The following is a 23581-nucleotide window of genomic DNA, read 5'->3' on the forward strand; positions in this document are numbered from 1 at the left end:
TGATAGAATCTTTTTACCAGAATTAGGTTTTTAAAAGCGTTCAGTATTAGCTCCAAGAAAAGCATTTCATCTCTGGAGCCTTGCTGGTGGGAGTCAGGGAGCCTGAGCTGGAACAGCCATTTGCCAGCTGGCTCCACATTTGTGCATGCAGAAAGAAACTGCGAAGCAAGGCTACTGTTCCACCTAGTTCCCTCTTCCCTTCCCACTGAAACCAGAGAAGTTTCATTAGCTGTATACAATTTAAAAAATTGTTCTTAAGTTTATTTTTGAGAGAGAGAGCGAGTGAGCGTGGGAAAGGGACAGAGAGAGAGGCAGATGGAGAATGTGAAGCAGGCTCCACGCTATCAGCCCAGAGCCCGATGCAGGGCTCAAACTCACCAACCATGATTTCAGATCATGACCCGAGCTGAAATCAAGAGTTGGACGCTTAACCAACTGAGCCACCCAGGCGCCCCTAACTGTATACGATTTTAAAGAAATTACCCAAATGTACATGAACAATTTCCTAATATGCTTAGTTAATGCAGCACATAAGAACTAAGTATAAGAGGCTCTCTCTTTTTAGAACTTTAGGTTCCTATTGTCAGATACATTCAGCTTTATGTCATCATCCTCCCTTTTGGTTCTCATTTTATTTTAAATGTTGCATTAACTAATATACATGTGTGTGTGTGTGTGTGTGTGCATGTATGTGTTTATCCTTATCCAAAAGTAGAGCATTCCTATGAAAACTTTCATAAAGCGAAATGGCATAAAGCAAAGAAGCAATTACCATTCATCTACATGGAAAATTTTTTTAGTGTTCCCAGTCCCAAAATTTAACCTCTCTTACGCTTCTCTGATACCTTAGGACACATCTTACTAAGTGATGTACAAAATTAATGGAGATAAAGCAGAGATGCTCACAGACACAGTTCAAAGCTGAGGCAGCTTGATACTGAGATGCTGAGTGAAGTTCCCCGGGGGAAGGAGCTTGGCGGGCCCCCCTTCTCTGCCTGGGTACACGCTGCCTCTATAAGGCTCACCGCAAGGAAAACGCTAAATGCTATCCTCTCTTTTTGCATATAAGCAAAATTCTTCTTCAGGTACCTTTAGGTTAGCAAAAACAGGTAGTAATGCAAGGTTTTCATGCAAGTGAAGTGGCATAACATGAACTTTTGAAAAGTGAGGGATATCACTCTCTCTCTCTCTCTCTCCTATCTATCTATGTATCTATCTATCTCTCTACTCTCTCTATATCTTCAGTAGTCCTGAATCTCAGGGAAAAAGATGTTAATACTTAGGATTACAATCTCAACAGAAGATCTTTGGTGTTTTTTGTTCAAATACTGACAATAACTCTGTTTGGTGAACATAGTTATCTTTCTTGAGAATAAGGAAACTTAGATATATTCCTCATAATAATCCTTCTCCAAACCATAAAGCACACACTCAAAAGCATAAAAACAACACAATTTTTCAGTCTACAATTTCCTGTTGTAGTTTAACATGGTGGCTATGTATTTTTTAAGACCTTATTAGGGTAACCAAGCAGACAGAACTAACTGCCCTTCATGATCTAGTTGCCAACCAGAAGGAAAATGAAATTCTAGTAGTCTTTGGAGCGTCTCAGTGGTACAAAATTTTTAAAGAGCTAAAAATTGCAGTACAGTTTACCATAATGTTTGATATAATCCTATTAACTTAAATCTGGAATAAGAACAGAATTTCTAGCCCAGATAGCTGTTCTATATTCAATCAATACAGCATAGTTATCATTGAACTGATATTAACTAAACACATTTGTTGGAAAGCTATCTATAAAGAATAGCAGATCCTTTATAGACCTTAAATCCAATGTTACAGCATGATTTTGCTAGCTGTCTATTTATTTTGCAATAAAGAAGGCCAAATACGTTTTAACATTTCAAGCTTCTTGGAAAAGATAAGCAAAAAATTGCTATAAAACTACAAATTGGTAAATAGTACAATTAAAAATTTAGAAAACTTCATATCTATTTTTCTAATATATATGTTAAAAACACATATCTATATATATTAGAAATTGAAATTCTAATATATATATAGCTAAATATATACATATATGTATGTATATATATACATATATATATATATATATTAGCAATTGAAATTGAACTTTAAATATCCCTTTTGGAAACTTCCAGAATGTCTGGCAAAAACACATCTCATTGTAGAACATTAACATTATCTCTTTGCGCATGTTTCTGCTAATGTAGTAAATTTGGCTCCCAAATTATTTAAAAAGTCAAGGCCATCTTCTTCCTGTTTTTCGCTGCAGCACCCTACAGAACCAGCTGGAGATCCCTTTCCTTCATAGTTATACGTAAGGACATAATCTTGAGATGGCACATGGTTTTCATTCTGATTACACAGATGCAATTTCTGTAAAATAAACAAACAGAAAAAAGGATTGTATTGTTGTATTATTTTAAGTATTCTTAAACATATGAACATAAAATTTATTATTTTATTTACCTTTTATGTCTAATTTTTAACCAGTGTGTCCTCTAATGGAGTCCTACATACAAAAAATGCACATGATTGGTCGATATCACAACCATACCATAAAATCAGTATATCTTACATTTCTAGTAATCCATACAAATAAAAAAAATTATATATATACAAATGTTATATTTATGTATATTTAAATTATCATTAAATGCTTAACTCTAAACTTTCTATCTGGAGTTCAGGCTAGTCCACAAAACGGTGACACTATGCACGGTGGCCTAGAATTTGACGTTGGATATCTGAATAGTCCGGGTTTTGAGTCCCAGCTCTGGCTGTACCAGCTACGTATGTGACTTTGAGCAGGTCACTAAACATCTCTCAGTCTCACTTCTCACTCTCCTTACATCTAAAATGGGAATATACACAGTGACTGTCTCACGATACTGATGAAATAATAGCGCATGAAAAATACTCTTCCTTCGCCCAGCACATAGTAAATATTCAAAACACATTAACTAAAACCACTACTACATGCAGTTTTAAAGTAGGCAAGAATTATCACATTGGTTTCAGAATGACGTTTTCTGAGACAGCCAAAACATGACAAAATAGAGAGATGTGCAAGACATTTTAGTGAGATTAAAAATACTCAACATAACCCGGATTGCAAAAACCAGCCCTTTGCACTGGAGAGGCCATGCATTCAGCCACATCCACCCTCACAGTCTGTTACTGGCCAGCTTGTCTAACCCCTGGGCTCCTCCTCCTCACCTGTGTGCCTCCTGCCTCTCTAACCCAGAGCTTATTTCCTTGGCTCATGTTATCAAGTGTCTTTCTTCATGACCGCTTCAGCCTCGTATCCCATTAAGTGATGTGCACATTGAAGAACACCCCTAGGAGTGCTTCTTAAGCTTCACTCCTTCCCCTGCCTGATCTTACATGAATACTGGCTGTCTAGAAACAGAAAAGAGATTAACACTTGAATTTGACGGGAAAAAATATGCTATGGACATGCGATAAGCTATAGCCGCGTCACAGAAAGGTGCCTAGTTGCAATCCATTAAAGGATTAAGGGCTTCTGGTCCACTGTTGGTGTTACAATGGTACTGGCACACTCTGATAAAAAGAAAACTTAGTACCAGGAAGAATATTCAATCCAGTGGTTCTCTACCCAGGTGGCACATGTGAATTGCCTGAGGAGTTTTAAAAATAATAATTCTAGGGCCGCCTGGGTGGCTTAGTCAGTTAAGTGTCTGACTTGGGCTCAGGTCATGATCTCCCATCTCATGGGTTCCAGTCCCACATTGGACTCTGTGCTGACAGCTCAGAGTCTGCAGCCTGCTTCAGATTCTGTGTCTCCCTCTCTCTCTGCCCCTCCCCCACCCTCAAAAATAAATACAAATTTAAAATAATAATAATAATAATAAGCCAAACCAATTGAATCCAAATCCTTCAAGGTGGAGCACAGGCATTAATATCTTTTAAAAGCTCCAGGGGGATTTTGATGTGCTCCCAGGACTCAAAAATCATGATTTAATCCTTCCTTTGTTTTACATCCTTGCTGTCCCCTGAATAAAAATGTTTTATATATGAATGGTGCTTTTTACATTACATATAGTTTATACAGCTCATATTATTTAATGTTCATCCTAGAATTGTGTGCAGATGTTTTGTTTTCAGAGAGAGATGTAGATTTGATTTGGGGGAGTTTTGTGATTGTAGGGAGTAAGATTTTTTTTTCACATTCTTCTATATGAAAATAATTCGTGAGGTAAACTACATCTAGAAGTGGCATGTGGCTTTAGGTTGGATATTAGAAATTTCCAGATCTCATGAGATTTTAGAAATTAAAAGAAATATGACAGATGGAATAAAATCTCTTTTATGTTAAATAATGTAACAAAATCAAAGGGCATGGGGGTGGGGAGGCGTGGAGGAGGGCAGTGCTGGGAAGGACCAGAGAATGAAAGAGAAAAGATACATTGAAAAGATACATAGGGAAAAGCAACTTCTGCAACTGTATGCTAATTTCAATTTCCTCTTGTTCTACACTTGGATATGTAAACCTCAGAATGGAAACGCTGAGGGAAACTCACTTCACCAAGGCGGGGCTGGGTGAAATTATGCCACTCGGAGTAGGCGTGTCTGCAGTTGTCCGTCTCCACGTGTCCTCCCCTGCAGGAATCCAGGGTGTGATGATGCCCCGTCCCCCGGCACGATTCCAGGGTCTGGTGTCCGCCTTTCACCATTTCAATGGTCTCCTGCCCTCCATTCTTCATTCCTGATCCCATGGTACCGCAAAAGCCTTGGCCAGAGTTATTGACTGTCTGGGTCATAAACCCATTGGCAGAACACTGAAATAAAATAAAATAAGACCATTTGTATCAGGAGGAAATGGATCCCAAGTGATAAGAAGGCAAGGGAGAGAGAATGTTTATTCAACGTTTTATTGATTCATCCGTATTTTCTAATTGTGTGCCTGGTCTAGGGATACAAAGATGGGCATGATCCCTCACCAGCTCTAAGAAGCTCTTATTCCAGTGAGGCAGAAAAATCAGATGATTACTTTAAGAATGTATACGTAGGTAAATGCAGAATGCTATAGGAACACTGAGGAACACATTAAAATCCACATCCAGAGAGAGTAAGTGGAGAAGTCTAAGAGTAGGGGCTCCGACTGAGAAATGGGAGGAAAAAACCACCACCTGCAGGAAGGTCTACAGGCAAAGGCAACGGGGTGCTTTGGGGGTCTTCAGCTTCAGCCTGTTGAGAGTGGCTGCCACATAGGGTTCAGGGTAAGAGAGGAAATGGAGAGGTTATAAAAGGCCAGAGAATATAAAGAACCATATGCCATGCTAAAAAATATAGACTATCGGGGCGCCTGGGTGGCTGTCAGTTAAGCGTCCGACTTCGGCTCAGGTCACTATCTCGCGGTCCGTGAGTTCGAGCCCCGCGTCGGGCTCTGTGCTGACAGCTCAGAGCCTGGAGCCTGTTTCAGATTCTGTGTCTCCCTCTCTCTCTGACCCTCCCCCGTTAATGCTCTGTCTCTCTCTGTCTCAAAATAAATAAACGTTAAAAAAAATTTAATAAAAAAAAATAGACTATCATGAAGATTACGGAGACTCAAAGAAGGGTTTTAATAGACAGGCAAGGCACATATTTTTAAAAAGTCATTCTAGGCGATAATGTAAAAGACAAATAAGAAGACAGTAAGTTGAGTGTCACAGATATCAGAGAGATATCACAGATATCACCTGAACCATTCTAGGTGAAACATGATAAGGATCTAAGCCAAAGTAGAAGCAAAGATGACTCAAAGTGGCTGGACCCCACACAAAGTTTACTGGCAGTTAGATGGATGAAGCAGCAAATGGAAGGAATTATTCCTATGTGCTCTGCTTGTGCAACTCCAGATGGCATAATTCCCTGAAGTTGGGATGAAGGATGTGCTTGTGGGTGAGAGGAGGGGGAACAATTCAATTTGGGGCATGGCAAGTTTAAGAAACCCGTGGATGTCCACAATGCATATATGAATATGGGGTCTGGAGCTCAGGTAGGGGAGCTGAGCTGACGCTCTAATTCCAGAAGTCACCACCATATAGGTGGTAGTTGAAGTCACAGGGATAAATTATAACACCCAGGGAAAATGGTAGACTAAACAAAAAGAAGGCTAATAACAGAACACAAGAACAAATGTTTTAAGGGGTTGGTAAAGGAATTAGAAGGCAGAACTGATCTGAAATAGCAACTGAGAGAATGAAGGAATCCAAAAGACAAACTCTGAAGCCATGCAGAGAGGATTATGGTAAGGAGAAAATATCAAAGTTGTTTAAGAATTGGTCCAAGTAAAGTAATCACCTCTCGGATTCAAGTAAAAGAGTGGCCACTGGTGATCTGTGTCAAAAGAATTTCCACGAAGTGCTGAATGAACAGGAACTAATGTCATGGAGAAATCGAGTATTAAATCTCTCAAAGAGTTCAGTTTCAAAGAAAAAGAGACATGGAGGGAACTAGAGCAGACAGAGTTGAGGGGATGTTTGAAGATGAAAAAGACTTGATTCAACAGTAACTTAATGCTGGAACCGCAGTTGGAAGTCTGGGCCATGGGTGAGAAGTCGAGTTACCGTGGCAACCTCAGGGTGTCAGTTCTAATTATAAACCGTTACTTTCAGACAAGAACTCCATTAAAATCAGGCTCCGTTGTGCCATCTTCTTGCCAATTTGTTTTCCTTCTATTGAATATGCAGAGTCTCTAACTAAACTGGAAGATTTTCAAGTTCAGATGATTTGGAGTTTCAGATATTTCAGAGTCTGAAATGTATCTATAAATGTCATACATAGTATCTCATTGCCTTAGAAAATTATACCAGAAAGGAGAACTAAAAAGTAGCCATTTGGTGGCGCTGCTGCCCTATATTTTTTGCTTAGGTTGCTGCTACCTTGAAATTCTATTCAAAAAAAAAAAAAAAAAAAAATCCTGATTATCAAATCTCCTTGATGGTATAATTTTTGTCATTATAAATACATGTTCAGAGATCACCCAACCTAATACCGGGAGACTTGAAGATAAACTAAAACCAAAGCTGAGTCCACAGTTCCATGTTTCACATTCTATTCTCTGTTCCTTCCTGACCATCTCCACGCCCAAAGTTTATTCTCACATGGTAACAACAGCTCCTTTTCCACATCAATGATTTCCAGATTTAACTTCTCCAGTCCTGACTTTTCAACCAGCTCCTAACCCCATCTGAACTGCCTCTGACTTAAACTTAGCTCTAAAAGTAACGTCATCACCTTTACTCATTGTACTAAAATGAGCTTACCCATTCACTACAAAGTTTTGTTACATTTTTTAAAAAAATTTTTTTTAATGTTTTATTTATTTTTGAAAGAGACAGAGTGTGAGTGGGGAGGGGCAGAGAGAGAGAGGGAGACACAGAATCTGAAGCAGGCTCTGGGCTCTAAGCGGTCAGCACAGAGCCCGACACGGGGCTCGAACTCACAAACTGCGAGATCCTGACCTGAGCTGAAGTCAGATGCTTAACCGACTGAGCCACCCAGGCACCCCTGTTACATTTTGCAAAAATATGCCTCAAATTATGTTCTGGTATAAATTAATAATCCCAAATCCTTCTGAGAAGTGCTCCTAACAGAGAACAGGTAAATAGGTGTGAGTATGTTATGGTGAAATGGCCAACTAATACCATCAGCTCCAGCATCAAATGGTAAAGAACAAATATGAAGAACATCTCAATCATTCCATTCTCAGATATAAAATAAGATCTTACTTTGAGCCAAGGACTATCAGGGACTAAATGGATTTTCTGAATGGAAAAATAATTACAGGGCTCCACATGGAGGCATGTCAAGCACAGGAGGGCTATGACTTTGCATGATGGTGGGAAGGAGGTTAAAGAGAGAAAGTCAATAAGAAAGGTATCTTTGACATATCAAAGGCTTGATATGAAGTCACTGTCCCTGGCTATGGCCTCTGTCACTTTGGCTTCACTTTTTATTTTGTTACTCTAGAGTTAATAAGCTATCATTTACATATTTGAAATACTGATTATCCTTATTTTAATTTTCCAGTTATCATTAGACTACTAGAGTTATCTCCTGCTTAAACTATAGCAAGATTCTAATCCTTGAACTTCCCCATCCTTAGTGTCTTGCTGTTCTCACCGATCACCCTACTGACTCAGCATCATGCTGTTCCCATTATGCCAATCTATGCAGGAAAACTTTCACTGGCCCTTCCTTTCCAAGAAGATAAACCCCAAATCCTTAGTGTGGCATATGATAGCCCCATCTCTTACATCCTCTCCCCCAAAACCCTAAGTTTCAAGCTTCTATTCTAAAACACCATTTCTTCCATCTCAAAACAACTTCTTTACTATTTGTTGAATAATCCCTAAACTTTGTCATCCCCTTTTTCATTCTTTATTTTTTAATTTCATGTTTATTTATTTCTTTTGAGAGAGAGAGAGAGTGAATGGGGAAGAGGTAGAAAGTGGGGGAGACAGAGAATCCCAAGCAGGCTTTGCGCTGCACAGAGCCCAGTGCGGGGCTCAAACTCATTAACTGCAAGATCATGACCTGAGCTGAAATCAAGACTCAACCAACTGAGGCACCCGGGCGCCCCTCCTGTTTTATTCTTAAGGCTGTTTTCCTCCTCTTTAACTATTCCCACAACCTCTCCACTTTCAACCCCTTCTTACTCTTTCAGTTACAGAGTAATCTGTACCTCTTTCACCAGGCCTTCAGGTTGATCCAGAGAACACGAATGCACTTATGTATCACAAGTGTCTTTGAACTAACAGTGCTCTGTCATGGTGCTAATGTTTACTGAAATGTTCCTACTTATTTTTCCCATAGAAGTAGATTCAACTGCTCACAAGTACATTGAAATCTTTTTGAGGGAAAAATATGCCTTGTAAGAACTCTTGAAATATATGCGCTCCCCCCCAAAGAAGAAGCCTAGTACTAAGCACCTCAGCAGTCCCAAGAAATACATAAGGAAAGAAAGTGGCAATAATCTTCCAAGTAATCTACCCTCCACCATATAAAAATATATATCTCTTTGGTATTTTCTTAATTTATCGTCAGAACTTTTAGTAGGTTTTTTCCCCCATTATATATAATCAAAGAGAGAAACAAATGATACCTGGAAATGTACATGGTACAGAGCAGCTGAAACACTGTTATTATAATAAATCCACATCAAAAAGTTTTAAATCATAGCACTAGAGGGTGGAAAAATGATAATTAAAACAACACATGTCTTTTTGTAATTTTTTTTTCAATGTTTTATTTATTCTTAAGAGAGAGAGAAACAGAGCATGAATGAATGAGGGGCAGAATGAGAGAGAAACACAGAATCCAAAGCAGGCTCCAGGCTCCGAGCTGTCAGCACAGAGCCCGATGTGGGGCTTGAACTCACAAGCCATGGGATCATGACCTGAACCAAAGTCAGACACAACTGACTGAGCCACCCAGGCGCCCCAAAACAACACATGTGTTAAGAATTCTAATAAATGCCACTACATAAATATCTGAATATCGGCAGATAAAATACTTATGCCTACAAAATCTGACCAAATTAAAAATATAAATTAACCCCTAAATTTCAAAATAACTTCAGAAGAATCAGTAAAAGAAATTATGGGAGATATTCAGAGATACTCATTTAAAACACTTACCACCTTATCATCTCCAGGTGCTTCTGTGTTTGATATGATTAAGTTTTGCTGTGCTAAATCTTCAGGAAAACCTTTTCTTTTTTTGGCACCAAAAACTCCACATACCAAAGTTAGCAATACAGCTGCATTTAAAAAAAAAAAAAAAAGTTTAACATATAGAGAATAAAATACTCATCTTTTATTTTTTATTACCTCGAGTGCACAGGAGGAAAACCACTAACCACGGTCCCATGAATTACCTTGGCCTTTCTAAATTAATAGGTCATGATTTAGCTTGGATTTTAAAAATGTGAATTAATTATATGTGTGTATATATATATATTTTTTTAAGTTTATTTCTTTTGAGAGACACAGAGACAGCACAAGTGGGGAAGGGGTAGAGAGAGGGAGAGAGACAGAGAAGAGAGAGAGAATCCCAAGCAGGCCCCATTGCAGGGCTCAAACTCATGAAACCGTGATATTGTGACCTGAGCCTAAACTAAGAGTCAGACACATAACTGACTGGGCCATCCAGCAGCCCCATTAATTATATGTATATTTTGATAATAGTTCTTTTAAGGGTTCGAATTCTATCTATCATGCATGTTAAAGTATTCACAATCGTGGATTAAACAGTAAATTTTCAAAAAATTCAATGACATTAATTTAAGACAGAGACTTTAAGAGATTTACTCATTCCCAAAAAAATGGTTTGCCTGTATGAAAAGCATGACAAACATACTTTTTTCTAGAATATCTTGTCTCTAAGTATCTTAATTAAAACTACTCTGTATTTTGTCTATTCAAAATTTTCATTCTATGTCATACCTGTGGGAGGTTGAAATATGTGTCAATAAGATTAGCAGTAATAATAATAATGGTTAATAATCACAGTTCCTTACCATGTTCCACAGGCTCCTCCACCAAGGATGGCCAAACTGCAACCCCAAACCCCTTCCCATGAATTTTTTGGATGACCACATGTTTTTGAATGGCCCATGAACTATGGTTTTTACATTTTTAAATGTTTTTTTAAAACATTTTAAAATGAATAGTAGTTCATTACATGTGAAAATTATATGAAAGTCAAAGTTTAGCATCCATTAATAAAGTTCTTTTGGAACGCAGGCATGCCCATCACTTAAATATTTTCTATGGCTGCTTTCCTACTAGCAGGGTGGATTTCCCTGGTTATACGTGAAACCACATGGCCTGCAAAATGTAAAATATATACTATCCAGCCCTTTACAGAAAAAGGGTACCAATCTCTGCCTATTCTATGTGGCCACTTGTTAAACCTTCTGGTTCCGTGTCCTACCCCACTCTCTTGATCCACTCCACTCCAGCCACATCAGTGCCCCTGTCATGCCTTGACTTCTCCAGCCACCCTCTCACCTCAGGGCCTTTGTGCTGACCTCTGACTGAAAAACTCTTCCCCCAAGTACTGTACTTAGCTGACTCTTTGACCTTTCACAAAAATCATTGAAGATAACCTTGTCAGGCCTGCCAAACCATCCACTGAAAACCGGAGTCACTACCCCTAATCCTCCCCCAACACCACACACACACACACACACACACACACACACACACACACACTCCACAGCACTACAGCTCCTAATTATTTTGCTCTATTTTTTCCTCCACAGCATTTCACTTATTTATTAGTTTACTGTCACAAGGCACACTGTTTGCATTTGGTTTTGTCTGTTTTGTTCACTGATGACTCCCAAGCACCTGGACAATTTCTGGAATATAGTAGGTGTTCAATGTATATTTATTTTGTTCAGTTGTTGAAAAATAATGAGCATTGTACTGTTTGAAGCTTTTCACATGGGTTACCCAATTAATGTTCAGTGCTGCCCCATAAAGGAGACTACAAATACCCCCTTTCACAGATGAGGAAACTGAAGCACAGTTAAGTAACTCGCCTCCGGTCTCATGGCTTGCAAATGATAGAGCTAGGTTATGAACTCAATGGTTTGGTGCCTGGGTCTTGCTCTGAACCACTAGTCCTATCATAGAACAAAGGAACAACGGCTAATCTAGGCTGGAAGAGTGGATGGAAATAAAAAAAAAGAGGATAAAATATGGTACCATTGGGAATGACACAACTGACAAGCAAGAGGTTAAAAAAAATCCAAAACTGGCAAGATACACCCAAAAAGAGATATTGCTGTGATCCGAGTAAGTGCCCTAAGTCCGTGGCTGAATGATGACAAGAGATCACAGTGGCTTATAGTGGACTTTCATACGGCAGTAGTTTTAGAGTGTTGATTTTGCCCTAAAAGGGGTAGTACTAGGACCAAGAAATGGAAACTATACATTGCCAGATTTGGAAAAATCTAAGGAACTTTAAGCAGCCCTGTCCAAATATGAAATTTTGTATCACAAAAAGGATCTTGTTCCTTCTTCCCGAAAATATTCCATCAGAAATCTGATAATAACACGAAAGCAATTTGTAATGAGGACTCACCCCGGCTGGACAGTTGGACAAGATTACTTTTCAAGGACCTTTTCCTGCACTCAGACATTTGTGAGATACAGATAGATATAGATAGATAGATAGATAGATAGATAGATAGATAGATATAGAGATTCTTTTTAGTTTCTTTTTTAATGTTTATTTTTGAAACAGAGAGACAGAGCACCAGCGGGGGAGGGGCAGAGAGAGAGGGAAACACAGAATCAGAAGCAGGCTCCAGGCTCTGAGCTGTCAGCACAGAGCTTGATGTAGGGCTAGAACTCAGGGACTGCAAGATCATGACCGGAGCCGAAATCAGATGCTCAACCGACTAAGCCACCCAGGGCCCCTTTTTGTGATATATTTTAACTTTAAGTAGGCAAAAGGACTTACAAAATAGTAATGCTATGCCCAGCAGTATGGCCAGGATCGCCCATTTTCCGAGTATTACTCCTGCGCTCCTTCGGGTCGGCAGACATTGACTTGGATGAGTACAATCACACAGATTAACTCTCACGGTTTTTGTTGCAGATTGACCTTCTCTATCTTTTACAGTAATAGGAACACTATATTCCTGAAATTCAGCATTTTTCTGATATGAAAGACGGGCAGCTGTATCTGAAAGAAAATGAAAGAATTATATTTTTAATGGACATTTACTTCTAGCATTTGTTTCATCACACTTGTTTCTAAACATGTTATTCTCAAGGAACCACCTGCCACATGAAAATGAATAAAAATGGACAACTACCTTCTATTATTCTATCTTCTATTCTATTCTTAGTGCTACCTTTATCAGCACTAATATTACCATGTATGTGTTGCCCATCGTAACTTTCTAGAGGAGAGGCTTAGAGAAATAACTTGGCATTGGAGTGACCCAGTAGCATTTCTGCAGCATTTAATATTACTTATCTATATCCTTATTTACAAACCAATGATGCTACATTGGCTCTTGACACACACTTCAACCTTTTTTCTATAGTATCAGTTTATGGTACTTATAAAGAATTAACAATTGTTACACACAAAGCATGTCCGAAGTCAACATTCTCTTATCCATTTATTTTCTGGTATCTGTCCATTATCTTTATGTACAAGGTAACTTTTCAAAGTACAATAGACCCTTTGTTATTATGCCTTCCCTCTAGAAGTAATCTCAATACCACAAAGCTAGTTAATGCCACCCAGGCTGGGTGTAAGGCTTACATAAAAACAGATGTATCTGTATCCTAACAATATGTTCTTATCAACTATGATATTTCCCCAATAGTCTTGATACCTACTGTAATGACTTTATTATCAACTGATCAAAAGCTCCATGCATTTTTAATGCCAATCACAACCTTCTGAGTTTTGCAGTAAGTGAAATGAAGAAGTAGCACCATGCACATCCTGGAAGTCATCTGTAATGTCTAAGCCTTTCTTAAACGCACTGTTACAGCTGTTAAGAACTTCAAAGATTTCTGCCTGCATCTCAAATGTAGGGCTCCCCAGAGGAGTGTGAATTACTGCTAAGGTTTAGATGGAACCCTCCCATCTCCTATTGTGGCTAAGGTAAAATCCTCCAAATTCCTCTCTTCCCTCAAGACCACAAGCTGTACCATAGTCACCTCTGCTGTCCTTGTCACTCAACTCTGCCCTCTTCAAACTGTCCTGTCACCAATGTCACCTTGTTAAGACAAATCTGGGCACAGCATTCCTTACTGGCACACTCTCAGTGCATTCCTGCTGTCACCGACTGTACAAAAGTCAGTCTCCTCAGCCTACTACATAAGGTGCTTCATCACCAGATTCCATCGCCACTCCCCCCCACCCCCCCCGGCCGCCACTCTCTGGGCATTCCTGCTAAAACCTAAACTCTAACACTGGTTTATTTATCCCCTTAGCATTTCCCTTCTTTATGCATGTTTATTAACCAATTATTTTTAAACAAACACTTAATTAAGCAGTTAGTATCTACTAAGCACTGGGCTAGGTGCTGGCGAGACACAAATGAATCACAATTATCCTGAGAAACTCATGTATTGGAAAAGAAAGGTAAACAGGTGATAACACAACACAAAAGAAGCTATAATAAAGGTACAAAAGGTCATGGTGCTACTCCTTCTACTTCAAGAAAGACTTCGTAGATGTGAGCATCTGAATTGCTGTCATGTCTGTCTTGTTAATTTCTACGTGTATCACCAGGGTAAGAACGGTGCATAGTAGATGGTAGGGGCTCCATAAGAACCTCATGAATTAATACCAAGCTATGAAATGGGAAGGGTAGTATTCTAGGAAGAAAGGATAGCATACACAAAAATCCAATTGTATGGAAGAGAATGGATAGTAAGAAAACAGCAGTGAATGGTGGCTGAAATATAGAACTACACTCCCCCAGAAATCACTATCACAGGATGCTGTCCTGACGGCTCCCATCCAACATCTCTGTCCACAGCTCACCATGCTTCTTTCCAGAACACCACAGAGTGCTTGCCTCCTATACCCACATTCTCATTTCCAGAGTTTGCTTACACTAAAATTTAAACTCCCCATCTCTGTTCTCTCTTCACCTCCCTGGAGTCACTTTAAAACCACACCGGAAACAATTCGTCTTAATGATAAGTTGCCCAATATTTTCAGCAAAGCTTTTTTGTCTTTGTTGTAAATGTAAATTTTGCCTTCATAAAAAATGACAATTTCTTTCATTTTATATACAATATAAAGACCCCATCATAATATTTGTAAATGGTCGAATTAGGCTCTAAAATATGTCAATGAGAATATTTTAGCAAACAAGCAAATTCACCCTCAGTTATTTTAGAGCATATAAATCGTTACTGTTTATTAAATACCATTAACTTTGGTGAGGGTCCACATTCTGTTCATTTCTGGAGAAGTGTCTGCCAAGCTGAAATAAAATGGAGGGCCATGGATAGGTTCATCGGGATCGACAGCTGAAATGTCAGTATACCTCATCTTTGGTTTGCAAATTGTTACATAACTTTGAAGTATTTCTGGTGGGTTATCATTCATATCTTCAATGTTAACTGCAAGTGTCCCAGTACATGATCTACCATCTAGGAAGAAAGGTAAAAGATTTAGTGTAGTTTTATGCGTTAACATTTTCTTAATAAAATAAATTAACTACCTTCTATATATGATACATGTTTCCTCAAATAAGCTGATATTAGAAAAAATGGTAAATAAGAATGTAGAAGAATAAACGAAACCTGTAGATCATCTAAAATGAGTACTGCCATTGATAATATCAGTTACAACTGCCAATAAACTTTTTGCCAGGATCACTACCAAACAAGAAAAATCAGTGTGTGAACTCTGTATTCGCAGGGGTCCCCTCTGGTACAGATGTTAATGAGCACTAGAAAGGCTACAAAAAGTTATTCTAATCTTGGTACACATTTAATCCACTTAGCAAGATTTTGAAAATATATGATGCTTGGGTTCCCCAAATATTCTGATTCATTTCATCTAAGTCAATGCTACAAAATGATTTTTTTTAATTTTTTAAATGTTTACTTATTTTTGAGAGACAGACAGAACGTGAGCATGGGAGGGACAGAGAGAGCGGGAGACACAGAATCTGAAGCAGGTTTCAGGCTCTGAGCTGTCAGCACAGAGCCCCATGCAGGGCTTGAACTCACGGTGAGATCATGACCTGGGCCGACGTGGGATACTTAACTGACTGAGCCACCCAGGTGCCCCTACAAAATGATTTTTTAAGTGCCCCAAGTTATTGTAATATGAAGCCAGGGTTAAGAAACTCTGAGTTGTTTTAAGCAACGGAATTCAAGCAAAGGGTCACTGTGACCTAATAATCAGCTAAGTTACTCAAAGATTCGATTTAAAATGGCATGAAAAGATCTAGAAGATTCTGGTGAGATCGTCTCATCCGATCCAAGACTTAAGTTTCCTCTTTGCCCTCCAACAAAGAGATCTATAAGCATGTGAGGTCCCACCATGCTGGGGATATAAAGATAAATAAATGGCTTCTTGTTGCTATGAAGGTTCACCTCGTTAAATGATTAAGAGAAATAGGAACCGTCTTCAAAGTAATTTCTGACAATTCAAAAATACCTATCACAACAATTCTGCACAATAATAATTGCAGCTTATTGTCCAATTCCTCCTAAGATACCATATTAAATAAAATTAACATTTTTTTTTTACCTTGGTCTATTGCCAGGACTGTTATATTATATAAGTCATTTCTGGGAGTCATGGCCTCCCGGTCCAGGATTTTGGAAGTTGTGATTGACCCTGAAATCTCATCAATGGTGATCCATCCTTTAGGATCATGCAATTTTTTGTACCTATTAATTTAAAATAAAAAGTCTTCAGCAATATAAAACATATTAAAATAAATTACTGTCTCAGTTATTACAAATACATTATTAGTATGTGGTTACAGACTTCTTCATACCTTATGCCGCTGGCACTTCTAGTTTCAGGGTCATATGCCTTATAACCATTGACCTTTGACCCCACTGCTGAGTGTTCTTGAATCCGTACATACTGGGCTGCAGGGCTACATTCGGGTCCTTCATCCTGATCCCTCACGTGAACTGTGACCAAGGCTCTGTTCATGGTTGTTCTGAGTGCAAAATCTCGAGTAAATGGAGCTTCATTGCTTACTCCAATTTCCAGGGTCACTTGGTGGTTTTCTTCATAATTCAGCGGCTTTTCAAAAAAGCACATGCATATCAGCATCAGTGTAAAATACCTTCGGAATTTCAAATAACAAGTGAGCATCTGCAAAAATGAACAGTGGTGCATAAATTCTATGCTCCCATTCAATCAATATGGACTTTTACCCGTTGCTAAAGAGAGAGGTGATTCTTCACTAAGCCTTTAGCAAGAGTGGTCCAAAAGTTTCTACAGATGGTTTTATGGAGTTGTGGAAAAACAATTCCAGTTATACTCTCATAGTTCATTCTTACTAAGGAAGATTATTCTGAACCTGGAGACAATGCAGAGAGATGACAGTGTTTTTATGACCCTGCTTTAAAGCGCTAACAGACCAGCCGAAGGGGCATCTAACTCCAGGAGAATGCAATTTTGTTTGACTCACTACTTCCTATTGACTATGTCCATTTCCTTAACCACCACACTATAATCCCTCTGCTACACTATGCTGCTTAATTGGTTCACCAGCCTCTAAAAACATTTAAGTGAATCCTTTGATTATAATTGATTTTTAGACAGCGAATCAAGCAAACCCATAATAACATTATTTTACATTGTACTGCAAATTTGAAGTATTTTTTTTTATTTGATTCTCTTTCTGCTTATCAAAACCATCACTGGTTGACCATTGAACAAAATAAAAAATGAGGAGTAACATTTTTATTTTAAACCTCTCCCCATACCTAGCTATTATCAAGCTGAGATACTAATATCATAAGTCCGCTAAGAAGTCAAGAAAATTTCTGAATCTTAGAATCCACAAAATATGGGTGAAACTTTTTAAAAATTTTTTATGAACATTCTAGAAAACAGAGAGGCAAGAAGGGAAAAAGAATTAATATGTTTATCTATTGCTAATGAACACTCTCACAAATTACATGTGTTGATATATGATCATGCAGAGAATGAAAGCATTCATTGGAGATGAGGCATGGATAGAAAGTCAGGAAACAGCTGCTGCTCTGGGGGAGGTGCAGTGATTTGATCAGGGCCACTTACTAAAGCCTTAGAATTTCTTTATGTAATTGTTCGAGGTTTGCACTGCATATTGGTTTAGAGGCTTAAAACTCTGCAAGATTGGAAATCTAGTAGGATGAAATCAGCGATTAATGAAAAACCAGGAATTCTCTTCCACCACACGGTAGCTTTAATGTTTCATCATTTATTATTTTTTTTTTAATATTTATTTCTTTCACGGAGAATGCAAGCGGAGGAAGGGCCGAGAGAAGAGGACAGAGGATCCAAAGTGGGCTCTGCACTGACAGGCTAGCAGCTGTGAGCCCAATGTGGGGCTCGAACTCACAAACCGTGAGATCATGACCTGCGGTAAATAAAGTTGGACACTCAACCGACTGAGCCACCCAGGCACCTGTTTCATCAACTAAAAAAATGTTCAAAAATATCTTATATCTGCACTGAGATGCTAGTATCTCGCTAGAAAATGAAGTGCTGTTTTATGGCGGACTCTCTATGTTGAGAATGACCAAGTAGAGTATCTTCTTCATCAAGCCCATGTGCAACTGCTGCTGCTCAAATAGAAAGGAAATGCTGAGATGGAAAGATTACCCAGGACTGAGCTGAAGACTGCATCAGCTCAGGGTCTACAGTTCCAGAAAAGTTCTCTGACATGGACAATTATAACACAAGACCCAAGAACATGTAAGGCTTCTAAAAATAGAATAATAATATCCTACAGTTCACCAAGTGTTTTCACTTTCATTATTATAATTGAATAGCTACTAGGGAGGCAGAGAGAAGTATTATTTATATTCTATAGATAATACAGAGGCTAATTTCCAAGATCACATAGCTATGCAAAGCAATTGAACATGGTGCTTAAGAGCATGTACTTGGAATCAAAGAGACCTTCACTCAAATCCTGTCCTACTGCATCCTAGCTGTGTCACTTTGGGTAAATTTCTTAATCTCTCTGACACTAAGTTTTGTCCTCTGCACAACTGTTGTAAGAATAACATTTAACATTGTAAGCCCACAGCGAGTGCTTTACACTATAGGTTTTAGTAATCTCTCCGGCTGTCACGCAGCCAGTCGAAAGAAAAAGGTGATGTATTTTTTGTTAACATCCAATATGATGCATAATAGGAGACACCAACTAACAAGACAATGTTTGGAAGCTTTGTTCAGATAAAGAAGTATATTTGAGCAATCTTTGGCTTGAATTACTGATTATTTCATTCTTTTTTGGTATAGAGGAATGAATAAAGTTCATTCCTATCCATTATTAAGTACATAGCCTATGTGAAAGAAAGATGGATTTCAAAATGCCTTGGTTATACAGTGTTTGGTTTTAAAATAGAAGATACCTCATCAATGTTACAAAGTACTTAAATATATAACTTAAGTACACGAACACAAATCTTTAGCAAGGTAAAAGATAAGGTACGTTTACATTTTTTAAATATTTGTTTACTTATTTTGAGACAGAGAGAAAGCAAGTGGTGGAGGGGCAGAGAGAGAGGGAGAGAGAGAATCCCAAGCAGACTCCACGCTATCAATGCAGAGCCTGATGCAGGGCTCAATCTCACAGACCGAAAAATCATGACCTGAGCTGATATCAAGAGTCAGACACTTAACCGACTGAGCCACACAGGCTCCCCAAGGATACAATAACTTTAAAGACGAGTGCAGTTACCAAAGGATCTCTGTAATGAATTCAGATTTTCTAAGGGGTTGCGTAAAATATAGAAAGGAAGATATACCATAGAGAATGCAAATTTTATTGCCCAAAATGTTAGAGAATATTATGAAGGGCTTAAAGAAAGAAGGAAGGTAAAACTACCAAAGGAGCTAATAATGACAGAGGAAGGAGATAACTTAAAGAGTAAACTCAGATGGGGCGCCTGGGTGGCTCAGTCAGTTGAGCATCCGGCTTCGGCTCGGGTCATGATGTCACAATTTGTGGGTTCGAACCCCACATCAGACTCTGTACTGATGGCTCAGAGCCTGGAGCCTGCTTCAAATTCTGTGTCTCCCTCTCTCTCTGCTCCTACCCTGCTCATGCTCTGTCTCTCTCTCTCCTTCAAAAATAAATAAAAAAAACATTTAAAAAAAAAGAGTAAACTCATAGAAGTAGAAATTTATTGAAGATACAAAAAGAGAAGACCTCCTTGTGCAACTGAAGTCATGATTTTATCAAGCCATGTAACCCAAGTATGGGAAAGAGGAGAGCTAAGGGGAACATGACCCCAAGGGTACCACGCAGGAAGAATAGCACAGTAGCTCTGACGAAGGGTTCTGCATCAGGAATGTCTCAGTTTGCATCCTGGATCTGTCACCTTCTATCTCTATGAATGGGGGCAAGTGACTTTACTTCTTTTGACTCAGCCTCTTCATCTGAAAATGGGAAGAATGATAGGAACAACTACTGGGTTGTTATGAAAGTTAAAAATAAATCTTTGGAATCCTGTATATTTTTGGAGGCTTTTTTTTCCTTTACAATTTCAAAACATGGGGAAAGCAGCAAAATAAATTAATTTTATAAAGCATACCTAATATTGATTTAAACAGAAACTGTGCAAATTAAGAAAACTATATTTTTTATTGTAAAATGGGGATAATAATAGTATCGTATCCTAAAGGGGATATGACAACTAGTTTAGTTGTTTATGTTTAGTATCATTCCCTTGGCATGAAAGGTGATCAGTACTTGGTAACTACTTTTAAAATTCTAAAAGAATTTCCTAGATATAAAAACTAGGATAGGGCGACTGGGTGGCTCAGTTGGTTAAGTGTCCGACTTCAGCTCAGGTCATGATCTCACAGTCTGTGAGTTCGAGCCCCACATCGGGCTCTGGGCTCACAGCTCAGAGCCTGGAGCCTGCTTCAGATTCTGTGTCTTCCTCTCTTTCTGCCCCTCCCCTGCTCATGCTCTGTCTCTCTCTCTCTCAAAAATAAATAAAAACATTTAAAAAATTTAAAAAAATAACTAGGATATAATTATCAGTGCAACTATCTTATATTTAAAGATAATGGGATTAAATGCATATAAATTTTATTGCGGAGGGAGGGGTGCGTGGATTTTTCTATATTCTTCATATGTCCAATTAACTTAAAATGAACCAGTGAAAAAAAGTAAAGTATCACCATGTAATTGCTCTCTCTCCTAAAGAATCCTGGGATGGTACCCAGAAGCTGTTCACCAGAAATAAAATATTTCACCAGATGTTTATTAGTCACATGGAGTAAGAGATATTCTAGAATATAGTCTATTATTTCTGAAAATATGTGCAAACATTTTTCTTAACGTCTCTATGATAAACATTCCTTGAGGAGAAAAAATCCACTCTGAATATGAAAAAAATCAAATGTGCCAACATACTATGATTTTTTTTTAAAGTTTACTAAAATTCATTTTGTATTGGTCAAAAAACTCATAATAAAAATTTAATTCCTAGCATTACTTAAATTTGGCCTCCCGAACCAAGATAAAATTATTGCGATTTAAAAAATAATAATAATAACAGGTCTTTAATAATGGCCTTGAATAGAGAGAACTGAGAAGTAGCCAAGCAGTAGTAGCTTGTAACTGAGAAGTAGCCAAGTATCTAACCAAGCAGTAGATACTCTAAAACACTCTAAAAGGTCTGAGCATGGGTCTTTGACCTGAGCTACTGCAGTTGGTATAATCTACCCATCTTGGATCTCAAACTATTCCTTTGACTTATTTCTAGAAAGAAGGAAAGGTGTGGTTGAGGGGTATGCAGAGGAAGGTGTACGGGAGAAAACTTTAACAAAACATCTGTTGCCAATCACATCAATTTTGAGGCAAATGCTTGTCCAGCTTTGGAAACTGATGCATAGCAGCCTTTTTCAAAAGAATTACACACCACAGACCCTCAGCCTACCTGACTTAAGCTGCAGCTCTGGTGAACACTTCTACCATTTATACTGATAGATTCACACCTCAAGTGCACAAAGATTCAGCTCTTCAGATTCAAAGTTTGGTTCAAAGCTAAGCAGCTCTCTCTCAGGCAGGCACAGCCACGCCCAGAAGTGCAGGAGAGCTGAGGTTCCCTGGAAGCAACCTTCAACCAGTGAGGCATGGGTATCAACAATGGGAGTTGATGGACAAATGCCCTGGGTACCACTTTTTGAGGAGATAATTCTGAAGTACATTCTACACGGTTCATTGCATGATTGAACACCAGAGGTGACTAAGTCAATAATGCAGACTTGATTGGCTTTTTGTTCTTTTCTGTCTTAATTTTCCATTTTTACTCTGGCTTTCTAGGATCCACTTCCTAAATAGTTTCCTTCACTGAGGTCCTTGCCTCGTGTTCTGCTTTCTGGAGAGTCCAAAGGAAGACTGACTGAGGTGGGCCAACACAAAGAAAATATGACCAGTAGCACCTGCTTATTTCCTTTCCTACCACTATCAGTTATAAAACTTCATTTTTCTTAAGTGGCTGCTTTTAGTATTCAATTTGAGTGGATCATATTATAGAAAACTGAAATAGAGGGAGGTTTGATGTTGAGAGTCATCTGGAACAAATATATTTGACTATTCACATCTGGATAGAACTTGCCAAAGTTGATTACATAATCTGTGGAAATTTTTAGTGAGGAAATAACTACAAATAGATACTGTTGTATCAAAGTCTACACCATATTGTTGCTGGCAGGAAAGTTTGCTTTATTCAATGGATGACTCCTTTACCTGCCCATAGGACAATTTTCTTCCTTGTTCGGGGCTACAAATATAAAACCAAGGGTCCTTCCCAAATAGGGCCTTCTCTGCCCTCATAACCTGGACCCTAGAATGAAACAGGGCAACCAAAAACACAATATATAGAATAAAGATATATGCTGTCTGATACAACACTGTATTTCACCCTCAAAATCACCTATAAAGGATCAGATACAACCAGGCATATATTCCAGAAAGAGAGTAAGTGAGAAGACTATGGGCTTCTGAATTATATCATGTAAGGAATAGTTAAAGGAATTAGGAATATTTATCCTAGAGAAAGTACGTTTCAAATGGACATAGCAAACTTTTCAAAAGAATTATACTTCTGTATAGGATTAGAGCCAGACCATTAAAGACAGAACCTAGACATGGGATAGAAAGACAATAATTCGAGCACAGTAGAAGTAAGGACTTCTGAGAATCAGAGCTCTCCAAAAACAGAATAAGCTGCCAATGGAGATCCTCAGAACTGAGAATGTTCAAGCATAAGCTAGGTGACTAATGACTGGCAACAAAATTATGGAAGAAAGACAGCATTCAATGGGAACAGTTGGACTAAACAGACGAAGCTCTATTCCATCTTGTGGATTCTTTGATCTGAAACTATTTGGTTGATTAAACCAATAGTTGAAGAGAACTTGTTAACTTGCCAAGTTGTCAAGTATCCATTATTACTGTACCTTTACAACGTACAAAACACCTTCATTAGTCTCTTTGTCTGTGCTGATTTTGAAATGTCCATTCTCATTCCCCTTCAAAATGGTAAAATTGGCTCTCCAGTTGGCAGTGTTAATTAAATCCTTATCTTCTATAGATATGCGTAAGATCTCCACATTGTATGAATTTTCCTCTACTGATGCTTCATACTGAAACAGAAAGAACTCATTAAAAACTTACTTTATAAAGAGAAGTTTTACAAAGAAAGTAAAGTATTTCTTCCACTCCAAAAGTATTGGTTCTTATAGTTTTTAGCTAGTGTATTTTAAAGCCATGAATCTTTCAAAGGATTATCTTTGAAATGAAAGAAATTCATTACAAATAAAGACAAATGTTACAAGAGGATAA

General features: G+C 38.3%; 1 protein-coding gene across 1 annotated transcript in view; it reads right to left on the bottom strand.

Annotated features, from left to right (window-relative positions):
- Positions 1-2199: 2199 nt before the first annotated feature.
- Positions 2200-23581, bottom strand: part of DSC3 (desmocollin 3) — a 47448-nt gene continuing 26066 nt past the window's right edge. The window contains exons 9-16 of the mRNA XM_042909683.1: positions 23197-23382; positions 16544-16800; positions 16291-16433; positions 14955-15179; positions 12511-12735; positions 9675-9796; positions 4572-4829; positions 2200-2403 (exon numbers count right to left, since the gene is read on the bottom strand). Of these exons, the coding sequence (XP_042765617.1) occupies positions 2206-2403; positions 4572-4829; positions 9675-9796; positions 12511-12735; positions 14955-15179; positions 16291-16433; positions 16544-16800; positions 23197-23382 (1614 nt within the window). The 3' untranslated portion in view covers positions 2200-2205. The remainder of the gene's footprint in view (positions 2404-4571; positions 4830-9674; positions 9797-12510; positions 12736-14954; positions 15180-16290; positions 16434-16543; positions 16801-23196; positions 23383-23581) is intronic.

Source organism: Panthera leo, chromosome D3 (assembly GCF_018350215.1).
Source record: "Panthera leo isolate Ple1 chromosome D3, P.leo_Ple1_pat1.1, whole genome shotgun sequence".
Taxonomy (NCBI): domain Eukaryota; kingdom Metazoa; phylum Chordata; class Mammalia; order Carnivora; family Felidae; genus Panthera; species Panthera leo.